General features: G+C 38.0%; 1 protein-coding gene and 1 long non-coding RNA gene across 2 annotated transcripts in view; one reads left to right on the forward strand and one right to left on the reverse strand.

The window, feature by feature from the left end:
* LOC129424204 (uncharacterized) overlaps positions 1-26,649 on the reverse strand; it is a 136,672-nt gene that overhangs the window by 58,507 nt on the left and 51,516 nt on the right. The gene's annotated exons all lie outside the window — the stretch shown is intronic.
* pou4f4 (POU class 4 homeobox 4) lies at positions 8,479-11,500 on the forward strand. Its single transcript, XM_073871124.1, has 2 exons — positions 8,479-8,815; positions 9,449-11,500. Exons 1-2 carry the CDS (start codon positions 8,700-8,702, stop codon positions 10,362-10,364), a joined length of 1,032 nt encoding a protein of 343 aa, XP_073727225.1. The 5' UTR covers positions 8,479-8,699; the 3' UTR covers positions 10,365-11,500.

The raw sequence follows: 26,649 nt of genomic DNA on the forward strand, positions 1-26,649 counted from the left end.
TCTCGCAGCGGCATTCATAATTATTTCATTGTTGTGGTAATGAGAGCGGTGTCCCGCTGCACAGTCAGGTACAAATGCTAAGACTCCAGCAGGACTACAGCTGCATTTACACCGGATCAACAGACTTGATATCAACATAAAGAATTGGTTAAAATAAAAAAAGCAATGTTGTCGCAATGGTAAGATTTGGGGTTAAGGGTGATGGCTGAAAGGATCTGGTGTGGGAAAGTGACCATGCTTGGTGAGTATCAGGACACTTGCATTCATCCATTTTTCCCATTCATCTAACCCTAGGAGCCTTAGAAAGGTTCATTTTAAATCATGTGGGCCATGCTAAGGAGCCATACGTCTGTATTATATGGGGCTAACTTGCACTTTGAATGCAATGCAGTTCAGTCCAGTTTCAAAGATGGAGTCTCGAAGTCTCCCTCTGGGACGGGTTTTGGTCTATAAAAGTGGATCCCCAGAGCACCGGATCAGACAGGACATGAGGTACAGCCTGGGGTTGTAAGGACTGGGTGCTCTCCATCTTAATCCTGTTAGCACTATAAGAAGGAGGGTTGGGGTGCACAATGGCACCACGTCCCGCGCCAGCTGTGGTCCTGAATGCTCCTTCTCAATTCAAACCCCCACCGGTGTCTCTGGAGGCTTCAGAAACCTGCTTTTTGTTTGGTGCTCGATGTGGGCAAATTTAAATACCCTCGCCATTACCACCAGAGTAAGAGTACACATGGATTTAGACGATGTGCGTTAGTGCAAATTCCTGCTACACATTTGCACAAATTTTGTAGCTCAACTGGTGGAGCATTACATTAGCAGTACAATGGGTTCGATTTCCCACATACTGATAACATGTACAGCTTGAATGCACAGTTTATAGAGCCATTTGTTTTAAACCAAAAATGGGAAACTTTATGCGTTTTAGCTGTTTGTTTACATTTTAGGATGCTGAAAATGCTAACTTTTAAAAACATGTTTTTAAAAATAACAACTCAATCTCACGGAAATTCGTGTTATAGTCACAAAATATTTGATTAATGTATTCATGCTATTGAAACGATTTTCCGCTGTTTTTTGTGCCACTGGAGCACGAATGTCTTTTTTCGTGTCACACAGCACAAATTTCTATAAACAGTTTTTCGTGTCTGTGGCACGACTTTCTTTATCGTGTCATTTTATGTATTGTTTTCTCATTGTTTTTTCCTAATTTTTTACCATTGTCGCTTGGGGTTGGGGTTAGAATCAGTTTCTGTTACATTTTTAGACATCCCAACCTAAACCCCAACTCTAACCCCAACTCCAAGTGACAATGAATTAAAAATAAGAAAACAATACATAAACATGTAGAAACCAATGCATAAAGTTACATCCTAACGCAAACCCTGTATCTAACCCCAAACACAAGCGACAATGATTTAAAAATAGGAAAAAACAATGAGAAAAAAAATAAAATCACATGATAAAGAAAGTTGTGCCACAGAATTGAAAAACTGTGTTTATAGAAAATCATGCTGGGTGACACAAAAAAGACATTCGTGCTCCAGTGGCACGAAAAACTGCGGAAAATCGTGTCAATAGCACAAATAAATTCATCAAAAAAACTGTGACTATAACACAACTTGCTGTGAGAGAAGCGTACAAATGACACGCAGTGTGATTATCGTGCAATAGATATGCCAAATTCCGATTTTGCGTGCGTGGGATGCGTCAGTGCTTCCCATTCACTTGTGTGGCGGGTCGTTTCGTGACGTTTTGTTTGTTGTTTTCTCATTTGTTTTCTGTTTTTTTTGCCGTTTTCGCTTGGGTTTAGGGTTAGAACAACTTTTTGTTATATAAAAATGACATCCTAACCCAAACCCCAACTCTAACCCCAACTCCAAGCGACCATGGCTTAAATATAGATAAAAACATAGAGAAACCTGTATATTAAATAACCTGCTTAAACAAATGTGAAATCTAACCCTAAACCCAAGCGAAAATGGTTTAAAAACAGAAAACAAATGAGAAAACAACAAACAAAACGTCACGAAACGACCCGCCACACAAGTGAATGGGAAGGACCGGCGCACCACATGCACGCACAATCGGAATTTGGCGTATCTATTGCACGATAATGACACTGCGTGTCATTTGTACGCATCTTGGTGAGAACGGGTAGCAACATACATGGTTTTGAAAATGAATGCATTACTGATTTCACTTTAACGAGAAAAAAAAAACGCAAATCTGTAAAAAAATCTGCTGTCACGCGCATACATATTACATGTTCATTACATATTTATTGTTCTGTAGAAGAATGTGTATGTGCGCAGGGGCGTAGTGTTTCTTTACAAACTAACATCGCCAACTACAGGCCTGGAATGCAAAATACAGCGTTTTTACTTGGTCCTTTGTAAGCGCAGGTCTTTTGACAAAGTTGTGGTGTGTACATGAAATTTTTCCAAAGCGCAAAAGGAAAACGTGTCCGTTTTTTCTTACATGGTTTTGTGTAAACGTAGCCCAATTCACCACAGGCATGAATTCCAAATGCATAAATGTAATATATACATGTAAACAAATCATATCATATCTTCCAAGAAAAAATCTTTCACACATCCTCTGTCTTGTTCTCTTTATTTCCTCATTACTCGCATTATGAACATTTCACACATCCCCTGCACACTCCACTACATCCAACACCAAACAAAACAACAATTAACGCAGCCATTCTTTGAAGTGTCTGACACATCAAGCCTGCAGAGTTAAAACGCCTCCATTTGAAGAGCATAAGAAGGGCAGATGAGGGCCAGGACTGAAAGGAACCAGTGGGAGCAAGAAAACGGGAGGGTGGTAGGGTGACTGGCCGCCTCTACTTAGACAAATAAACCCACAATGAAAAAAATCAATGAGAGAGCATCAGTTTGCATTTCGGTCAACGCTCCGAGCAGCATAAACACACTTGGCCTCAAGCAACATTATTAATATTTCAATAAATAAAGAAGAAAGGCGATCCAAGACAAATGTTTCAGTTTTTGGCCCTCTTCCTTTTTTCACAGCTTCTCATTTGGCTTCTGAAGGATCGGCTGATGGTTATGTAAAAGCCACAACAATTCTGTATCAATATGTCACGACTGCTCTCTGGAAAATAGCTGCCGGTGTACATAAAGTTGAAACAAATCTCTGCCGTATTAAAATTGCCCTATACAGGATCCTTTTTTACTCTTCTAAAGCATTGTGAGCTTAAACTAGACACAGATTTACATATCATGAATATGCCTTCATCAGTTCACCATCATATAACAGCATTCTGCATGTTTGTTTTTTTCCTCTGCTGTCAGTTCTTGTCGAACAAAAAGCACACACACATAAAAGTGATGGCAAGTCTGATTATATGCAAATGTAGATGTAAAATGACAAGCACTGTGGAATATCAAGCTTATGCTATTGTTGTATTTGCTTCCTCAGAGGTTTGATTCAGATGTACGACACTGTGCAAACACAGAGTAGACTGTTGTCATTTTGTTCATTACCGCTCAACATATGTCCAAACCCGTACTATACTATACAAACTAACAAATCCCAGGTGCACGTAATAACTTAAACATCTTTTCAATTTTGAGTTTTGCTCAAATCATCGCAGTCAACGTTGTTTTTACCTGACTTAAGTCCCATGGTCCTGGGTGGGTACGGGGGTTGATTGGGGTCTTGAAGCATAGCACCCAGGATTGGAGAACAAGTAAAACGTACTTTTACACGCCAATTCAAAAGCACAAGCTCTTTACGTCCAACTGCTGTAGGGCTCTTCTGCATAATTCATAACCACTCAGTTAATCTATTGATCCATGCTTTTCCAGACTTACTGTAGTGCAGCCCATCCCGCTTGTACGGCAGGTAACAGCAGAACGTTATGACTGGGGTGTAGATTAGAGAAATCAGGTTAAAGAAAGTAAAATATATTTTATATAAGAAACGAGTGATGGAAACACCAAATAAAAAAACCTTAATTTGCAAAAACTTTTTTATGCTCGCTTGAGGTGGTTTTTGATTTATGCGAAAAAGAGTAAATAAGAATAATGGGAGATGGAAAAGCATTTGATGAATAAATTCTGCTGTAGCGAACATTAAAGCAAAGGGCGTTAATATGTGCCATTTAGGTACACTGTAAGACTTAACTGTAATTTCTACAGTTACTTACCACAAAATGCCCAGTAAAATATCATCATTTTCTTTTCCAGTTCATTACTGTAATATGCATTGCATTATTGGTATGAACATTTAATTTACAGTGATTGCAGTGTTATTAAAGCATATAAAATGGAAAAATAAAATATATCTATGAAATGAAATACATTTTATTTGTTATGAAGAAAATTTCAAAATGTGAATTGTTTTTCAGTAGTGTAAATAATTTATTGAGAATTGTAGATAGAAACAAAAAAGCGATTATGGATAAATGCTTGACCATCAGATTTTGAATTTGACCTCAATACTTCAAAACACTAGTAACGCCAAGATTTCACTCCTCGGAGTGTCGGGAGAGTGACCGAAGAGGCTACTTAGGGAGTGTAGCGAGTAACTTTTATTAACTCTGTGGCACTGTGGTAGTGTTACAGACCTACGACACAGGCAACTTGGGTTTGATTCCCCTTCAAGGCAATATATTTTTTTAAACTAGGTTACAGTAAGGGTATTATACTGTAAAATGGAACTACGATAAAGGCATCATACAGTAAAAACATGTACAGTTATGGTACTGTAATGGGGCAGTTACAGTAACTTACTGCATATATACAATAAAAAGTCTAACAGTGTACATATATGTAGATTTGGTACCAATATGTACCTCTGAGGTAATATGAGGTGCAAATGTGTACTTTTTGTAAGGGCACCGCCCCAGTGACAGCTATGGACCAGCTTTGATAATTTTTCTAAAAGTGCACAAAGGTTAAGCAAGGTTGAGTGATTGTCTCTAAAGAATCGAGAAGTGAAATATAACTTGTACACTTGTTTTAACCATTATTGGGTAAAATACGGGGTGGGTTAAATTAACTTGTCTGTATTTGACCCAGCCATGCACTGAAACAACCCAGCATTTCATCTTTTAGTGGTGGTTTCCCGGAAAGGGATTAGCTTTAGCCAGGACTAGGCCTTAGTTTACTTAGGAAATATAACTAGTTTTAACCTTACTAAAGGTGCCTTACTAAAAACATTACTTTTGTGCATTGTGAGGCAAAACAAAGGGTACTGATGTATTTTAAGATATGCCAGTGCGATAGTTTTCAGTTTGGACAGCTCTTACATTTATTTTAGTTTGGGACTAGTCTAATCCCTGTCCGGGTAACCGCCCCATAGGATCTACATAAAGTTAAATAAGTACATTTAATTTAAAACAGCCAAAACAGACACAAATCCCTGAAGAAAAAAACAGTCAAACCTGCGAATTTGTTCTCAAAGTGTGGAACAAAACAAAATACAAATCTTTCCACCAATGCTTCACATCCCATCCAGGTCAGCTTACCATCTGTGTCGGCCGCCATTCATATTTAATGTCTCTTTGGCCACAGCCCCATCAGGTAATGAAGTTTTCCTGTTCACATTCTGTCCCATCTTTCTGCTTACTTTCCTTTCTGACTGGCAATGTACGAATCTCCCCACCCACCCCTCTTTTCCTTTTCATAACACCGAAATCACTTTCAGCCTCAGTGAACGGAACCATAAACATCAAACTCTCATGACACACAGCTATCTGAGGAACATGCCTGTTTGTGTTTCCTCATATCCCAGGTGTGCATTGCGCATCCCAGTTCCATTCTGTAAAGGCACACGCAGACTCTGATGTGGGTTTTTGGGTGCCAGGTGAATTTTTTCAAAGCTAAATGACAATCTTTTCCAGAGCACTGGAAGAATCACCCCCTTTCTGCAACTTTGTACCTTTAATTTGTGCTGGCAGACAATAAAATATTTACCAGGAACCCTAAAGGCAATTACATTAAAGTGCGTTCTTAGACACCCCTTCCCTTTGGCAGCCCCGCAGTGTGAACCCGCTGATTTGGTGAATGGTCACATATCTACAATGTTAGATTTTACACGCTATCAATAATTCACCAATCGCAAAATGGAGGGAGCCTTGGGTAAGTATGGGAAAAAAGCAAGGGGGAAAAGGAAAGTGAGGTGCGTGTGCACACTGACGAGTTGGTCCATTTGCTTAACGTACCAGAAATATTTACTTGTGATGATGGCGTGCTTTGACCCTCTTATCAGAGCTGCTGGACCACACCCATACTCCCATGGTGCCCATACATCCACACAAATGTGCAGTCTGACTGTACTCAAATAGTCAGTGTACAATAAACGCTCCAAGTTAGTCAATGGCAGCTAAAACAAAATGCACGGGTGCTAAATGTGGATAACCATTTAAACATTTACGTATTTGGCAGACACTTTTATCCAAAATGGCTTACAGTGCATTCAGGATGTACACTTTATAAGTATGAGAATCAAACCCATGACTTTTGTGCTGCTAATACTATGCTATACTATTTAAGCTACATGTGAATATAAAAAGTAGAGGACTGACCCTCTGAGGAGACTTGCTGCATTCCCAAATGTGTTGTTCTTTACTTGAAAATGTTAAATATTTAAGCTTTGGGTAACAAAATTAAATACACTGTTAGAAAAAATTGTCCAAAAATGGCCCCAAACTGTCATTGGGAGAGTACCTTTAAAAAGCTCCCAATATGTATATGTAGATTTGGTACCAATATATACATCTGAGGGTACTAATATGAACTCTTAAAGTGCAAAGGTGTACTTTCTGAAAAGGTACCGCCTCAGTGACAGCTAGGGACAATTTTTCGACCATTTCTGACATCAGCAAGGGTACTAAAATCCCACAAGGCACGCATCTACATAATGTGCAATGGTTCAATAGATTTGTGATAAAAATACCATATTTTGTGGACTATATGTTTATATGACAGAAACAAACACCCAACCTATCAAATGTAGCTGGAATTCTTACAGCCAATACAACCAATTCCCCATTCCGGCATTAATATTCATTGAGGAAAATGTTCCATTAGCAATAATCAAGCACTTCCCCAGGCTTGTTTGCAGAAAACTCATCAGGAAAATGACTTCAGCTCAATGCAAACAGCCTGAGAGAGAAAGAATGAATGACAGGAATAGAGGGACGTAGATGGGTCTTGGAACAACTCAATAGATTCAACAAGTATAGGCTTTATGTCCATCTCTCTGTCATACTTTGAGCTTTCGAGACTTCTTCTTTCTCTGTTCTGTCTCTTTCGTTGTGCCTCTCTGTCCGTCCCTCAGCATTTGGAGTCCCCAGTGACAGCGGTTGCTGGGGGAGAGATGGCAGCATTGATGCATATTTGATGAGCGGGTGCCAAGGCCTTGCTGGAGAGCAAGGCACGAGGGGACGATGTTGCTATCTGCATCTCAGGTTTCCGAGTCACACTCGCAAAGACTCATTCTCTTATTGTGAGCCTTTATTGTCCATGTCTGAGGTTTCAGCATCAATTAGAGTGATAGATATGTGGACTCCATACAAGACAAGGAATAACAGGTTGTATGCACTTCCAACACGTAAACCACTTTGAAGAGGCGCTGATCAAATTGACAAGTTCCAGTGACGAAGTTTTCAAGTTAGCAGGTTGTCGGCATGATTGATAATGTGATCTATTCACTGAACCAAGACTTTATCTAGGCTACTGCATGCACTACAACTTTTGTTAAACCACAGTCTTGAATTCATTCATTCATTCATGCAAATGGATGGTCAACTAGTGGCAGCGTTTAATTTTGCAAATGGAGGTATTTGATTGAGTGCTTTTGTGTGTTTGACCTGTGTTTATTTGATCAATATTTAATTGTACATGTGCTGTTATCACTGTTCATGGTCTATTTGGGAATCCATATTGTGGTGCATACCACAAAGTAAATGAACAATAATTAATTCATGTACAAAATTGTTAAGGCTTGCCTTATGGGGAAAAAATCACTTTATTTACACAGCAAAGACATCTTATTTACGACGAATTTTTAATACCACCTAAATATTTATCGACATTTACATTTAAAATAAACTACTGACATACCTTCCTTAAAGAAAAAAATACTACGTTTTAAATTAAGACCCATAAACTGATAATCATTATAATATTTGAATGTTTACACAACTAATTATTCATGAGGATTCATAATAATTCATAGTTAATGTGAGAAATATTAAAAAAGCATGTGCACAAGTGATTTCAGTACAACCAATCAAGTGCAACCTGTCAAAATCAAAGCACCAATGGAAACACATCATGCAAGCGTCACTTCCAGAGCCACGCCCTCTCTATCCCAAAGCACATGATGTGGAAGGAGACACGAAACCCCGGAGGCGTGTTCAGACCCACACTTACCAATAACCTTTGAGGGTACTGTAATAGTAGTTGGGCGGGGCCTGCACCTGTCTGGGCGGGGCTAAAGAAGACGGCGTTATATTTTAGGTGCCTGCGTAAATTCCTACTCTATCACAGACATTGACAGCTCGCAACTGGCTGCAGCTGAGCCAGAAGAGAAGATATCCTGGGCATAGGCTACAATTTCTCTTTTTATCATTCCGTTCCTCCACTTCGATCCGAGTTTGACCTCGAAACAAAACGGAGATAAACGAGGAAGACGAGAAACAACCCTCTCTCACCTCTGCCATAATGATGTCCATGAATAGCAAACAACCTTTTAGTATGCATCCGATTTTACACGAGCCTAAATACACACCTTTACATTCCAGTTCGGAGGCCATCCGACGAGCATGTCTGCCAACACCCTCGGTAAGTTATATTTTTAAATTGGCATTTTATTTGGCTGGGGGATTTACGTACATCGCGGTCACTTGCATTGACAAAACTTTTCTAAGCGTGGGTGCATCAGATTTGGTTTGTTGTTATCATTTCGATTACCTCGCAAATTATTTAATAAATTGTTACGCAGTTTTACAATTTTACATGTTTACAATTTTCACATTTTTAAAGGATTACAATAATTATTTCTAATTAAAATTTCCGTCATTAAAAGAGACACGAAAACACAAATTAGGACCAACTTGAAATTTCAACATTGTTTGTATACTCAATGCTCCTTTAGATATTTTGTTAAAGTCTTGATTTTTAGAGAGTTTGTAAAAAGATTTAAACTTTATCTAAAAAATCCTTAGATAGCTTGTTACAGGGGTTGATCTTTTTATAATTTATAAAAATTAGAGGTTTGGTCGTTAAATGATTTGTTGAAAGGTTTGACTTTTGAATAAAGTTTAATATTAACTTTATATACAATAAAACTTTTAAAAACTACAAAAAAAAACAAGGCATGGCATTCCGGTAATAGACTCAGATAACTGGTTGCCTAAATCATTTTGCACAAAATGAAATTTAGCATGATACTTATGCCTGCTCTCTTTTATTTCGCTCCAGGGCAATATATTTGCCGGCTTTGATGAGACACTGCTCCAAAGAGCTGAAGCGCTAGCGGCCGTGGACATCGTCGCCCAAAAAAGCCATCCGTTCAAACCAGATGCCACTTACCACACCATGACCACTATGACGAGCATGACCTGCACCCCCACGTCCTCCTCCGGGCACCTTCATCACCCGTCCGTGTTGACCTCTCACCACCATCATTCCCACCACCAGCCGACACAAGGCCTGGAGGGCGACCTGCTCGACCACCTTACCCCCGGTATCTCCATCGGAGGCATGCCGGGCTCGGACGTTTGCTCCACCGCATCCCACCCGCACGCGCATATGTCCGCAATTAACCACATGCAGCATCACCACCCGCAAAGTATGAACATGCACCCGCACAGCCTGGCCTCTCACACCTCACTCTGCGGTGGAGATTCCGAGCCCGATCCGAGGGAGCTGGAGTCCTTCGCCGAGCGCTTCAAGCAGAGGCGGATCAAACTCGGGGTCACACAGGCGGACGTTGGCTCGGCTTTAGCCAATCTTAAAATCCCCGGGGTGGGATGCCTGAGTCAGAGTACTATCTGTCGATTTGAGTCCCTCACGTTGTCTCACAATAACATGGTTGCCCTCAAACCCATCCTGGAAGCGTGGTTAGAGGAGGCGGAGAGGGCGCAAAGGGAGAAGATGACCAAGCCGGAGATTTTCAACGGCGGGGACAAGAAAAGAAAACGCACTTCGATCGCCGCACCGGAGAAGCGCTCGCTCGAGGCTTACTTTGCCGTCCAGCCCAGGCCGTCTTCGGAGAAAATAGCTGCTATAGCTGAGAAACTGGACCTGAAAAAAAACGTGGTCCGGGTGTGGTTTTGCAATCAAAGGCAAAAGCAGAAAAGGATGAAGTTTTCTGCGACGCACTAGGCCACTGTATTTAAATAAACTCAACCATTAGACATCAAATACGAATAGACAGACACATCCGTGGAACTCTTCGAGGTCGAGACAAAGCTACACGGGAACTGGGCGTGAAAATCAAGGAGCCCGAAAGTGTCCTAAAAGTTTGTCATGAGAACATATCTAGAACAAGAGTGAAATGTGAATGCGTGACAACAAACGTTTTGGAAAACCGAGGACGAAAGGGAAAAGATTTACTAATTATTGTACAAAACGAGAATTGAATAATGATTATTCTCTTAACTGAAAATAACTCTTTTATATTCATCTATGTACATATATGTGAATACACCGCACCTCTTTGTGTGAAGAACGCATCGAAATTCTCTTTTTTAAGGATGAAAAGATAAAAACGCTGTTGTGCAAACATTCCCATTCTAGAAACCTTGGTGTTATTCTGTATGCTTCAGAAGAAAATCATGAAGGTTCTGCTGTGATCCATTGCATGGTTTACAAGGCGTTAAGTGTTCATTTACAGTTTAAATTTTCCATTCATTTTGATGTATTGCAATAAGTAAGAACACGCACAGGCGAACGCACGTACACACGGACATACTTAGTATACTTTTCTGTGTCTACCTCATGATTACTGACGTCTTGACACATTCATTTTGGAAATAGGGCATATACAAACAGGTTTTATAGTTTTCATTTTGACACGTTTCTTATTTTTTATTTTTTTGTAAAATTAGATAGAAAACATGAAACTGTGTGTTTCTGTAATTTCACTTCAATGATGCTTTGACAATCAAATTATTTAAAATAATTATGTTGTGACTAGCCCCTCAAACGGTATGTCCACACTTTTGTATTATTGTTATTAAGTATTCATTATTATTATTATTGTTGTTCACCAAGTTTGTAGATGGGAACATTTCATTGCATACTCAGAGATTCATTGCACTTTGTAGATACGATTTCGATTTGGTATTTGTTCGGCCTATTTATATTTCTAATGACTTTGTTGATTTTGTCCTTTATTTATTTATTTGAGCTTAATTTATTTTGAATATCACATGTTTCATTTGTGAAAGTGTGCTTAACTGTGTCTGTGTACGCGACAGAAATTTCAATAAACCATGCACGTCTTACCTCATACTGCATTGGGTGGTGTGTGTGTCTAATGTGCTTTATTATTCCGACTATTTTTTTTATAAAATGTACATTAATCATATGATGTCAAAGAAAACACACGCAATAAGAGCACAAGTTTCAAAATAATTTCAGGGTTTTCCCCTGCTTTCCAACAAAACCTTCAATAAATGCATTCAATTTCATTATGTTTGTCATTTATTATTATAATTATTATTATTATTATTATTATTATTATTGTTATTATTATATAGTTTATACATATTCTACCTGATAATCTGGAAGGATATTATTTTATTACCAGGGTGTGTGAACAATTAAATAGAGCAGCTAGAAATCTAACTATTTACCAACTGCAAATGTAGTTTATTACAAGAATTAAGACGACAACTCCAATTGTTAATATTCACATAAAGTTACAATTCTTTGTATGGGGGACTCCTTAAATTACAATTATTGTTACTGATATAATATTCTGTTTTCGGATGTCATCACTGTAAGAGGAGGAACACAGTTCTTCGTGTGATGATAAGTGTTTTCGCGCTCTCTCTTGCGTTCAGCAGGTGGTTTTGAGCTTGTAAAACTCGTTATTTATGAATAATAAATATAAAGTGTTATGATACTATTGATTTTTGCAAGTGTTTGTTAAAAGGAAGATATCCTATTGCTGAACGGATTGTTCATGTTGTACAACAAGAGCCTTCGTCATTTCCTCCGTAGAGGTTAATTTAATACATTGGAATATCATTAGAAATAGATACCCCTCCAAAGTCAGCTCTTATGAGTTAAACACACGATGTAGAGAAGAAAAAAAATAATTAAACTCTAAAAATAATTCTGGTTTGTTTTTAACCCATGCTGGGTAAATTGGACAGAAGAACACAACCATGGGTTTAAAATTCAACAATCATGGGATGTTTTAACATAATGCTTATTTTTGCATTTGATGTTGTCATTGTTTGTGTTTATTTATTGCCCGTATACACATAATACATAATATTATTTACATTTATTAACCGCGAAAACAAGAGGTTATTAATCATTTAAAAAATAAAATAATGCAATATATCGAAAATGTGGGTGAAAAGTAAATATCTGATTTGTTCTGTCCATGTGGGTAAAGTAGGCTACAAAGACATTCTTTGGAACTTTAAAATCGCACATACAAGTGCATAATACACAATTACGCTGATAAAATTGTGACACCAAATGTTTAATTGGTTTTCGCATTGGCGCACCGAAAAGAACCACTAGGCCTAATTGATCTAGATTTGAGTTGAACATCTAATGCAGCATGTAAAGTGTGAAGAATATGAATTCACAAATATAATAGAGAAAGACACGAAAATAACACTTGCTATTTCGTGCAGTAGTAGGCTATTTTTTCCTTGAAACGTGCGAAACAATAAACTGAAATGTCTGCGAAGCATGCCCACAATTGAGGATTTGCATAGCTCTTACCAAACCATCTACATAATTCATCAGCTGCAATCCACAAAACATATAGATGTCAAATGAGAGGCAATATTTCCAATGTGGCACTTGCTGCTTTATTTTATTAAAAGCATTTGTGAGAAAACCTTGTAAGTGTATATAATTCCACTCTTAGATTTACATTCTTCCCAATGGTTCCTTATAGTCTTGTGTTTTCCATGGAGCGGAAAGCGCATTTTCATAAATAGACCTTGGCCAAGCGCTGCGTATAAAATTTTAATGAAGCCAGAGTCTTGAGTGCAGCTCGACAGAGGGCCTTGGAGAATCAGCTCTCTGGTACAAGACTATGGCTCCCTCTTTCCTCACAAACATTGCAGCAACAAGGCCCGATCCACCGGCTCACTCCATTGTTTTGGAGGAGATCATGAGCTTTAAAAGAAAAATCGAGAATCATTGCAGTAATGTTTCATTTATTTCACAGACTTACGCTCTCTGTCTTTTAGTCCGATTGTGAGGGCGACCAGCGAGTAAACATACTTCCCTCCTCACCAGCGCTCGTGCGCTCTCTCCATGTTTCTATTTGCTTGCGCGCGCTTGACGGTCAGATCACACCTCCGGCACTGGAAACTCTAAATCAGTACAATGCAATATTTATTAACCGAGTTAATATATGAGGCAAATACAGCGCTCAAGACATCAGAGTGCTTGCGTTGAGAGAAGCAAAAGCTTACTAAAGCTCTTAGCAGCTCTAAACAGTTGCTGGACTGGTTTTTGTTTCGCCGGTTTCCTGTGGATTTGTACTTTGGTAATGAACATAAGCAAGTGTTTCTGGAGCTCAGTTGGGAAAGGATTGCGGCAGCAGTGCAAAGGTTGTGGGTTCGCAACCCAGGGAAAAAGTGAAAAAGTTTACATTTAGCCTATGCATTTTTATCCAAAGTGCATTCAGTCTATACATTTGTTGTATCAGTTAACCAATAACACCGATAAAACGTTTAGCATAAAAGCATCTACCAAATTAAAAAATTGTAAACGTGCAAAACAAAACACCCGAATGAATGTGACAGAGGGAGAAAATTAAATTAGTACTGGCATCATTGTGGACAAGGTGCTACTGGGTTGACTAACAGAGGGTTAGCTCATAAATAAATACATAACTGCATAATTTGATCTTTCAAAAATTGAGCATGCACAGGACTGACTGGAATTATGCATAGTTGACAAGAATTAAAACACGCGTGTTATAATTAGAATCCTTGTATTGTTAATCCAGTCTAATGAATGTAATGAATTAGTGAACCAGCGGGGCGGATGATCAAATGAGAAATGTCTAATTTATTGGGCACCGAGACAAATGAACTAATAGATCAAAAATAATCAAACGAAAGTAACAAACACTATCTAATGATCCAGGTAATTTGATCCTTGTCCAATTTTCCCTAGATTGGTGCATAACCAAAATGAATGATAAAATCACCTAAATTGGTCCTAAATAAAATATAAACCACAATTAAAATATTTACAATTAACGTAGTGTTGTTTCGTTGTAATTAATTAAATGCTGGGATATACAAATTAACAAAATACCGATTCATATTTGGTGAAACAGGTTGTAAGTTATTAGAAACAATACTTTAAAATATATTTACACATAATGGACACTATTGTTACATGTTATTTTACTTTATTCGATAATAGAGATATCAGCAGCAGCTTCTCAAATGTCAAATACAATTATAGTTTAAACACACTTAATATTAGTATACTAAATTCATCCCTTGGGGTAAAGGGTGGAATATGACACTCTTGTAAAGAATTCGGTGGGTTTTAATTTATCAGGGCAAGAATGATAAAATAAGCCTATATTTTTTTGAGTTTAGGACTTTGTATTATCGTTAATACGTTCAAAACTGCAAAATGAAGAACCAGAAGGGCATACTGAATAAAGTAATGCATTTAAAGCCATGACATGCTTACATGTTTCCTAAATCTGTTTAAATGTTTTAATCTACACAAAAAGAAAAAAAAAGATTATGACAAAGATCATGTCTTCGAACAAGTATAAAAATAGACTAATAAAAGACCTCGGTGGTTAATTCATATGTTATTAACATCCACAGAAGTCCATGATGGAGACATTTATTAGAACACAACATTTCGACCGCCTGCATTACGAGTGCTGAAGAGTTAAGGCGCGTGGGAAGCATAATTTTTTAATGACGATATATGCGGCAGGATGTTTCCTCACACTCGCGCATTCCGATACGATGTGGAGTGAAAGCCACCATCAGTAGGATGTGGATAAAAAATTTATTATAATTAAGCACATTTAAGTTAATGTTTAGTTGTTCAGCAGCGTTTAGTACAGTGGGTCATGTACACTGCCAAGAGGTTAATGCGTCTTTGCCATATCAGTGGCGGTCAAATCGCCATTATAATTAAGAATTAAATATATGCCTTTTTTAAATACCCACTATCCTAGTTAAAAACACAAACTGTTTTATAATTTTTATTATTAATATATTTAAGTTGGTAAATGATCTTGATGACGTTACTCTTACAATTGTTTCAGGACCATGGACAACTCCCCACCCAGTTCTGAAAAGCCGCATTTGTTTCCCCTTACTAATGTCAAAAATATCTTGGGCAAACACGTATCTCTATACAATTTAATGTTGTTATTTTACTCCAGCATTAAACCTTTTGTACCGCTTGTACATGTTTAGTGCTAGGAAATATCAGAAAAATATTACAAGCCCAAAGAAAAACAGCAATACGTGAGCAAATAGGCATTATCAATTAATTATACTAGTCTATAATTTTTAGTTATATACTATATATAATTTAAGCTTTAGAAGCATTTTGATTTATCGCTTGAGCATACGTCTACCCAAATAAGCTTTATGGAAAGAATGATACTTGGGGTATTAAAATGATAAAGAACAGGACAACACATTCAGAGTAAAAAATAAATAAAACTTGGAAGGGCTGCGGTTGGCTATGTAGCCTATTATCTTCAGCATTGCTGTTTTATTTCAGAACGTCAATAAATCAAAAAGAGATGAGTGATTTGATCTACAGGCCCATGCCAATGAAATAATTCCACTTCATATGTAAATCAAAGTAGATAAAATGGGTTTCTTGCATTAAATTCAAAGAAATATGTTCAAAGTAATGCGTATAAGCTTCTAATCATGTCCCATACATAATTTATTCTAAACTGACAAGATACCCTAGCATGGTCCGGTACTACAAAATAAAATCCCGTTTGTAGCCGGACACCAGTTAAACATATTCGTTTAGTTGAGGTACAAAATTAATGAAATTAAATACATTGACGGTGGACGTTTAGTTCAAGTACACAGTTTGCAATTATATATCAGAGACAGGAACAATAATAATACAAAATCTAAGACCAACACGTCAGGAGTCAGCTAAGAGAATTTAAAAATATTTCGTTTAATCGCACTGTAACTGCATCTGGTAAAACAACAGTCAAAAGCTTTCTTTAAACATCCCTGATCAGTCTTCACCCACAGTGGAGGAGTGATGGTGAAATACTCATGCCCTACATTTCAGCCCTTCCCTGTAGACAGTAGGCCTCGTGTCCGCATGATGCAGAAACCCCGGCTTGAAGTGCAACAATTTTTTGTATCGGCAATAAATAATGCAAGGCATGAAGGCCAGCGAGTATACATTTAAATACCAATTTGCTTAACCAGTGTTTTCATCCTCCACTAGCCTCACACTGATAGTTTGTGCTAGTAATTCACAGCCAGTGAACACCTAAACAGATAAAAAAATTATCAAGAAAAATTGGAAATGTACAAACAACACAGATTTGAGAGCTTAAAATGTGTGGTTTGCAGTCATAGAACTTAATATGGTTTGTTTGGTAACTCTTAATCACTGTCAAATTATCTATACTAATAAATAAATGTAAATACACTCCTAAGAGAGTCTTTGTACGCTGCATGGTTCCATAGAGAACCTTTAACATCCATAGAAGATTTATGTTGCAGAAATGTGCAAAAAATGTATTAAAATGTAAGAAAGAAAAGGTTATTTGAAGAATTTTAGACCAAAAGTTTCTTTGTGAAACCAAAAATGGTTCTAATGGGATCACTTCGAAGAATCATTCACAGTAACTTTATTCTCTATTACATCGAAGATAGCTTAAAGATTTAGTAAAAATACATTTCGTAAGACATCTTGCTTATATAAGAGTGTTAGACAACATTTTGCATATGCATTTGACCATAGACCACCCAATCATTATCTAACACTCATGCAATCATCGAAATAGGCTTGGGTCATTGAATATGGGATATACCAAAACAGACAATAAAGCGCTGCAAAACAGAGTGTATCGTCTCCTTATTATGCAGTGCAGCCACGCAAGTTTTGCTGGAGGTACGATCAATTCAAACTTTGCTCTCGCTTTAGCAGGTAGCATATCACCCATTCAATTCTTCAAACAGATAGGCGCAGTCCAAATGTGCCATACAGTGTAAACACAGTCAGTCGTCCCTAACCAATTGTTATTCATAGAACCAATAAATATTTAATACCTTCTAAGGATACCTTTTGTTAACAGAATTACCAACAAGCGTTCCACAATGAATTCAGATTTCACCCGCGGCATTGCGGTGCCCGTATGCGCCTAAACCTGTCGGCGTGAACACAGACAATCGCAATAATAACGAACCAAGTCAAGGGGGTTCCGTTTGGGTTTGATGGTTTTACCGGAAACGTATTTGCAGAAGAAATAGGGAGCGCGCCTCTGAATGTTGGCCGCGTTGTCCCACACAGAAACTCGCTCTCTTTGTATTCTCTCAGGTCATGAATAATGAATTGATGAGAGCTAATAAGTGCATCAACAGTCGGATATATTAATGAGCACGCTATCTATTAATGAATATCAGCTATGACTAAAGGATTTCACGTTCCCTGTAATTACTCGAGCTCTGGGCGTGTTTGGAGAGGAACTAAGTAGTGCCTACCTCTGATTTATGGTTAATACAATTTATGCACACAAGATACATGGACATCAAATTATATAAGCCTTATATTGAACATTGGTCTGTATAGTAACTTACTTTAGAATTTGCTCAATGCGAATATAACATCTGAATTGGGCACACTTTAAAGCATGCGCGGTCTTTGGGCAAGATTCAGTTCGTTTCAGTAAGTGTATTTGCTTGGACAGCCACGAGAGATTACTCAACGACCTGTTGAGAGGCCACGGAGAGTGCGAAAGTCTGTTTGGCTTGCTATTAAAGTTTTAGCAGCCCTCGTCACCCCTTTCTCGGATTTGTGTGCAGTAATAAAATTCACACCTTTGAAAATGCTAAGATTAGGCATACGGAATTCTAAAATGCATGATATCCCAAATCCCCCCAAACTCTCATATAATTAAGTTGAAACGGAGAGTTAATTTGTAACTAGAATTTCAATGACACCACATTAAAATCTAATAAATGAAATTTAACAATAAATATAAATTCAGGAATTTTACATATTCATTTTAGCACACACAACAGCGCCCGATGGCGCAACCCTATATCACGAAATTGCGTGACTATTTCACGCATGGACGGCGAGTTTAATTCTGCGCCAAAATAACTTACAGTCATGTAAGCACCGTTATAAATGTTAAGCGAATCGCAGCATGTGTTGGCAACTTGGCACGAGAAGGAGAACGGCAAGTCTTTCATGTCACTTACTTAGAAAACGTATTTTATTTAAAAAAGGCTTGTACAGTAGTATGCGTTATTGCACATCAACAAATTATTAAATATGAGTTTTTGATGACCAAGCATAGATCTGTGTAATTCCTGGCACATGACCATATATTAGGGTAAAAGCAATGTTCACATTTTATCACACTTTAGAAATGCAATGGCTTGTGCATGGATTTGAACCCCTGGTCTTTAAATGAAGCACCCTAATTAAACCTATAGGAATAAAACCTAACCTATATTAGGAATACCTACATTAACACCAGCGAAATCTGGACCATTACCAGAGCAGAGGGTACGTATTATAGTGGATTTAATATTAATGGATTTTATTAGCTTGACACTAGCATATTCATGAACCTTCTAATGGAATCAGACGAACGAGATCTAATGCTCTGTGGCAGTATGGTTTTGATAAACTCGTCATGGTTGGCAAATGTTGGGTCAACGCTGTTAAAATAAGTGTGAAGAACAAAATAAGAGCATGCTGTATGTGGAGCAATCTATCCATGTGAATGAAGAATATGACAGCTGACACAACAGAGCACACTATTTTAACATATGTTACAACTAGAGATGCACCAATTAAATTTTAGATTTTTAAGACTGATATCAGCCGATACCGATAGTTTGGTGGTTATATGAATTTTGAAGATTAAGTTTCTTATTCATATAATTGTGACAACGGGTAACAGGAATCAGGACGCAAGTGCGAAGTTCACAATGAATAATAAAAATTTATTAACAAAACATAAAACAAAACACATCAAACAACGAGCAGGTAAGTAAAACAGGAACACTCAATACAATGCGCAGGTACAGACATGGATTTAGCGACTATGATCCGGCAGTGAGACGGTTTCAGCCATAAAAACCTAAACAAGCGGCTGTCGTGGTCCGCACGTAACTTCCGGTAAACTCCACTAAGAATAAATAACAACAAAGTTCTTTAAACGTAGTTTATTTATATAACAAGCAAAAAATAACACATAGACTACACAGGAAACCAAAACATTTGTTATTTTCGACGAAGCATTTGTTCAAGAGATCAGTTTAGCAACTAGTCAGACCATTAAAAAAACGAAACCGGAAGTAAAGTTCGGATCCAGACGTGAATCGCGTCAGCGCACGTGCGTATGATGAAACCGTCAACAACCGTCTATAAATACACATAGACTATAGATGACATCAGGTGCAACAAGACAAGCAATCAATTAACAAATGTCCAGGTGAGGACAATCGGAACAGATACAAAACATGACACGGATTAACCGTGACAATAATGACCATTACAGTGATGTTTCTTTACATTTTCTATACACAGAGCTCAAAATCATTGCATGTTCCTGTTATTTTTTAAATTGACAAGAAATATCGGCCATGATAAATTGTTTGAATTATTACGAATTCGCCGTGAGATAGGGTTGGACTATCTGCTGTTTTTAAACAATCGGCCAATAGCTGATAGTGTGAAAAATTGCATTTATCGACCAATACTGATTATTGTCCATATATTATTTATTATTAATTTAACAAATGTGTATTCACTCCACCCTAAATAGACAGACTAGGTATTCCCTATTTAGTGCACATTGTTATGTGTGTTCCCATGACTTGCGTTGCTAACACAATGATCTACAAATTGAGCTACAGGAACACTGAATATTTTTTATTTCTCAAAGGTTACTTGTAATTACATTTTAAGTTTACATCTAAGTTTACATAATCTTTATTGACATTTATTTTTTTTAAATAATAACCTTAGGGTACCCTAAGAATAGAGAAGTGTTCTTCCAACCTGATATCACAGGAATATGTACGTATTTTATGAGTTGGCTACTGAAAAAATTATTCATTTAATTTACTTAATTTTTTAGTTTTTTTCTCATTATTTCCAACATTGCCAAAAAATGTTTTTGCTCCAAAACAAATCACAGTTGTGTATATTGTTACTACAGTATGTATGAATCTACACAAATGTATTATTACAAAAAACAATGATGCAAAGATCGTACAAATTTAGTCATACAAATTCATATTAATTAGCCACCTCATAAAATACGTACAATCTGACATGACATTGTGTTAAAGTGTTCTTGAATTTGTACAGAATTTGGATGGGGAGTTAGGAGTTTATAGTCTATATGGGTTGTACCCTTTCCTAGGCAATGAGAAGGGGCTGCAGAAAAGCACACATCCTTTTTGATTATCACATACCCCTGAGTGCTCTAATGCATCTCACTATTAGCATGTTCTCCGAGATGCCACAGGCTAACGCCATGGCTTCCCTTTGACATGTCAAAACTGATATCAGTCAGAGAAGATCCAAGTTTGTGCATGCGTGTGTGGGAACAAAACACCCACAGGAAGCAACACCTTTAAACATACAAATAAAATCTGTGGTTGTCACAAATGTAACACATTTTAAACATTCAACACATGATTTAACCTGCATTTGTGGTTATATTTGTATCATGCTTATTTTGTTGAAAAATCTGAATTGTGTCAAAAACAAACGGCGCTTATTCAGAAAATGAGCAGGAGGAGGGATAGATTTCTTTCTGCTTCATGATGTTATGCAAGATTTATTTTTGCAGAGAGTCAGCTATGTTTCCAGTAAATATTTAAGGTCTCTTTGCTGAAGTGATCCTTCTGACAAAATGCTTATTCAGATTCAATAAAACCAAGAGAAATTCTCACTACATGTATGTTTTCTGGCTAGACTTTCAAGGTAATACAATAAATCAACGCCTGATGTCTGAACGTGCTGTGGTGAAGAAGACTGGAGTGAACATTATACTTTACATATCTCATTTGTATGCTTGTTGAATAAACACTGGTCCTCTGGACAAACTGGAAAAAAGAAACCCTACAGTTCGAGATTGGGTGAACGGCCAAGTCAAGGTAAGAGGGATTGTCTCTAGGTCGTGAAGCCTTTCAAGCTATGTTACTTCACAGCAATGGTCAAGATACATCTGAGTGTACAGGAGTGAAAAATAAAGAGAGGCCGTCCAAAGGACTGCAAGCCACAGAAATTGTGGGAACGTAGAGCAAGACTATGAGTGAACCCAATAAAAATTCCCTTTACCTTCTCTTGTACTCCCAGTCCCATTATTTCTCCTGAGTTACTTTCTTCTGAAATCGCCCTGAGGCTAAGCACTCTCCTGGGTGGCTAGCCTGAAGCCAGCCTTGTTTTCACATACTGGTAATAATTTCACTGGTGGAGAATCAAGGCTTTTAAAAGATCCCCCCCCCCAATCTTATCATAGCCAGAGTCTGTTCATTTCAGTCTCGCACGCGCCTTAGATCTGAACTCATACCCCCGGTTCTGACCAACTACTATCCTCGTGCCCTCTTCTCCAGCTCCCATTCAGAACGTGATCAGTCGTTCCTCTGCTCCCCAAGATGCTCCTCCAAAGCCCTTCATCAGAACCATTGCTGATGTTCAGCAGCTTTGCCCAAAAAGAGAAACCAAGATAGGCAGACGGGGGGTTGAACTTGGGTCTTCAGTGGATTCATGCATTTTGTAAAGATACAGCAGAGACTGCTGTCCAATTTGAAGCTGCCGCCTTCCGTATGCGGTTTTATGCCTCAGCCTGCACATCAAGTCTTTTCTCCTGACATGATTTTTTAATCTTGCCTTTCCACCATCCACTGCAATCTAGGCAGAGGGAGCTTGAGTCTTACAGACTGGAGGGATCTGTAACAGGCTCGGTGCCAACGGCTAAAAAAAGTGAAACAGTGGCTCAATACCAACTTGAAATGAAGTAACTTCCAACCTGAGATCTGAGCTACCATTGGCAAAACATACTTTGGGTCTTTTACTGGTTTATGTAGTCAAATTAACCCATAATTGGTTTCAAAGATGAGCTACAAGAAGGACATGTTGGTTTTTGTCCCCAGTATTGAGGAACTTCAGATGCTGCAAATGAGACCCAAGCATTTTTGGCGTACCGAACAGGATCACCATTATAGGGACAAGCATTGGGGGACTGATCACTTTCAAGGTACGCGGTCGACTGAGCGATTTGTGTCACACAAATGCGTATTGATCTTCATGCATGTTCCACGACACCAGCTGGCAGCACGGACAGGTAGTTGCTGCTGTCCTGCAGCTGAAAGAAAGATCTTTTATGTAGCCGCTGCTGCAACCAGCTCCCGCTCATAAATTATGCAGCCACAGGCCCTTGTAACAAGCTCAAGCTCAACTCTACACCTTGTGTGTGGCTTAAAATATAGATAAAAGCTGAACAGTGAGCTACAAACGTAGGTTTTTTTTCTGCTCAGGACAGAAGAAAGCCAGTGGAGGGAGAGGTCCAAGGCAATTAGAGGAGGCTGGAGCTCAGCACGTCTGGATTATTTCTCTCCCCGGTTGGCTTCGAAGGGAGTAAATACGCTCACTGAATGAATCAAACAAAATCAACAACAGCAGTGAAAGCGTTGCTGCTGCCGTACGCGTTGACAATACACCTTCTTCACATTACGCAATAGCCACTCTCAACACAAAAGTAGTGTAAGGCCTAAGTAAACATGCTGTGTCTAAACGAATATAATAATACATTTAGCACATTATGAACGGTAGGCCTAAACTTTGCTGTTTGGAAACAAAGACAGCATTATTAAGGTGTGTTCTGTTTTGTTAACAAGGCAGGATTCAACACAATGTTGTTTGCTAAAAGCCTGTTCTGAAAGCACAAATGCTTATAACATGTTATTATATCAATGCAAAAGATACTTTCATGTTACATTTTTCAACTTCAACTTTCAAGTATTATACAAACATCGAACACAAGCTACAATACAAATTCATGGTTATATTCAAAATATGATAACCAAGCCAACCTTTCCTAAGATTTAAATCAAGTTATGGCATGTATAATGGAGGCCTGCTAGTTAGTGAGAGCTGTGCAGTAAATAAACCTCACTCCCTGACCTCAAGAGGTGCTCTAGCGACAGGCACTAGAGGTCATGGCCTTATACTCCTTGTTGAGCACTTGACTCCCATGCTGGATAGACCGCTGGTTTAAGCCCCACTTGGGGCAGGTTCGGGTTGGACCAGTAACAGTTGCGCTGTTAATCTGATGGTCATGTAAACTGTGACTTCCTGAGCTATATTAATGCATAATAAAACTATATCAATTAAAAAGGCTTCTTTATACTAGGTTTATGATGTGTGTATCGGAGCAGGATTCTGCATTTGAATTGAAAATGCTCTAAAAAATTTATTTTCTGAATTTGAGCAGAATTTAAATTTAGGAACACTCTCAGAAAAAAAAGGTATAAAAGATGTCACTGAGACGGTACCTTTTAAAAAGGTCCTAAAGTGTACCATTTTGGTACCTTTTAGGTACAAACTTGTACTTTTTGAAAAGGAACTACCCCAGTGACAACGTTTGTACCTTCTTGTATCTTTTTTCTGAGAGTTTATCAAATAGGATGCAGAATTACTTAATTCAAATTTGAATAAGATTTCAAATAAATAATAATTGAAATTAAAAATATTACTGTAGTGATATATTTACTATAAATATGTAAAAATGCATTTAAGATGCAATGGAAAATAAACAAAGACTGATCAAGTCAAAACTTACTTGGCTTTTTAAAAACTTACAGTAACTTAAAAAACACTTAATTTTCCTAAATGCTACTACTTGTTGAATTTCAATTCAGAAAATTTTACTTCCTGCCATTGCAATTTACTCTAGGGTTTAAAGGAACCTGATTTTTTTAATCCAACCCTGGCTTCCAGGAGGAAACCATAAACATAAAGTCAATCTTGAAAATCTTTTCTAAAGACATAGAAATATATTGCTGAAAGACACCACAAAGACTGTAAACGATGTAGTACTGAATTGCAGAGTTAGATTTTTAAACAGTTTTTCATCATTTCTGTGTTCAGAATTCTCTCTCAAAGAATTAATCTTAATTTCTGTCTGTCTGACCACTTTGTCTGATTAGCTCATTTGCATGCTACCTGAAAGCATAAAAATCTTCTAACAACTTGTTTTGAGGAAATAGCTCGTCTCTGAACTTCGTAAACAGCACTGGGGATCTCCTCTTTTCATAGATGAACTCTGAAAATGAATAATGTATCACCAAGCAATTAATTCACATTGATGACTCATTTATTTATTGATCACCCCCTGTGTAATAATGGAGTGGGTTAAACGTCAATCAGACAATATCAGAGCCCCTGACACATACATCAGAGGAAGCCATTCATTTATAAAGAAATAGATTGTATAGGCAAATATACCAGATCTGGCTGGATAAAAGTTAAATGAATAAAAGTATTTTTTTGTGATTTACTGTAATGATTTAATGTGATAAACAACCAATGGCTTGTTCTAACAAACAAAGAGAGATTTCACCATGAACTAATTTGTCAAGCAGAAACTTTGGGTTTTCATACTTGCTACAACCGCAAAAAGAATTTGGAATAAACCAGACCCTCTCTTAGGGCCCCCCATCTACTTCTCCCCTACAGTGATGTTAAGATAATCAGCTCATTCTGTCCTCCTCCAACAGTGAGAATATAACAAGCAAGTGCTAGAGAAAAGCATGTATAAAGAGAGAGACACAGACCACCACTTGATTGACAGGACGGCAGACTTCCAGAGAGAGGCTCTCCATCAAATACTCCATCTGACATTTACAACCGCTGACCTTCAGATTCAACCTAACTGCATCACACAAAGCAAAACTGATCTAAGAGCTGTCACTTTGGGAACCTTTTCGAGCACTTAAAGCATATTTTCTACTATGAAACGGCCAAAAAACTGTCCAGATGTGGAGATGCACCATTGGGACGCCAACCACAGACCGATCTGTCACATTGACAGTGGAGCACATAAGTGGGTTCAGCAAAGCAGGTCCCAAATTTGCCCCCTGTGGGCTGAACAGACAGCTTTGATGTACTAAAGTCATTAGCGTTGACTTTATGGGCATGAGCAGTAATATTACCACTTTTTCGCACATTCGAGTGCTTCTTTCTTGAAATATGCCAACAACTACAGTTCATTGGTCACAATGACCACTGGCATTGCTTTCAGACCCGCTTACTGGTTTGCTTCGTCCATTCACATCCCATAAACACATACCCAATTTTTGACCACCCCACAATGTGTGGTCTGAAGAGAAGACACGAGCAGCCCTGTCACCTGAAGCAACACTGCTTGCGCTGAATTATTAATCGCTAATATCATTATGTAGTCACTACTTGTCATAACAATCTAGGCAGGCACAGAGAAACTCAATCTGCTGCGGCCCATACAGACAATGCTTATTAATTATTGATACAGACTAATTGGCTACAGGATTTGTGGGGCACAGTTACTTTTGTTCCTCTCACAGCTTGTGCCGCCACTTCAAGAAACAATATTATCAGAGGCCAACCTCCCAGTCGCCCCCATGTCAGCAAATTAGCTGCCATGTCGCACCTCTTCCCCTCCAACCCCACCTTTCTCCTAATGTACTTTTATAGGATTCATGATTCATGTTAAACTTCAGCTTCATGCAAAATTATGTTAACTTTTCTGTATGAATTTCACTGCTAAAACTTAAGACTTTCCAGAAATTAACTTTGCTATTTCATTACTTTTTTTTTAAATAAGGGGCACAAATCATGTTTTACACCATTAGATATGGTAGGCCAGAGGTGTCAAACTAAAGGCTCGCGGGCCAAATTCGGCCCCCTCATTTTATGTGGCCGCAAGATCAAACTTTATTATGTGACTAGCGAGATTTGAATTGTTATTATAAATGTAATTTTTTGCAGGGTTTTTCCTGCATTTAAATTTGTTGTAAGCCGCGTGTATATATCGTTTTTTAGTCTATGGCAGAGGTCTTCAAGCTTTTTTAGGCCAAGGACCCCTTTATGGATAGAGAGGAGGAGCAGGGACCCCCAGTACATGTATCAAATCAACCAATCATGTATCATGTATCAATCAAAATGTACATACTTTTTTATTACAGTTACATTACAAAGA

This window comes from Misgurnus anguillicaudatus, chromosome 9 (assembly GCF_027580225.2).
Source record: "Misgurnus anguillicaudatus chromosome 9, ASM2758022v2, whole genome shotgun sequence".
Classification (NCBI taxonomy): domain Eukaryota; kingdom Metazoa; phylum Chordata; class Actinopteri; order Cypriniformes; family Cobitidae; genus Misgurnus; species Misgurnus anguillicaudatus.

Excerpts from the sequence above, each read along its gene's own strand:
- pou4f4 (XM_073871124.1), top strand. The coding sequence starts at position 8,700 with ATGATGTCCATGAATAGCAAACAACCTTTTAGTATGCATCCGATTTTA. Across the intron at positions 8,816-9,448 it reads CGAGCATGTCTGCCAACACC|TTCGCTCCAGGGCAATATAT; the intron begins CTCGGTAAGTTA and ends GCTCTCTTTTAT.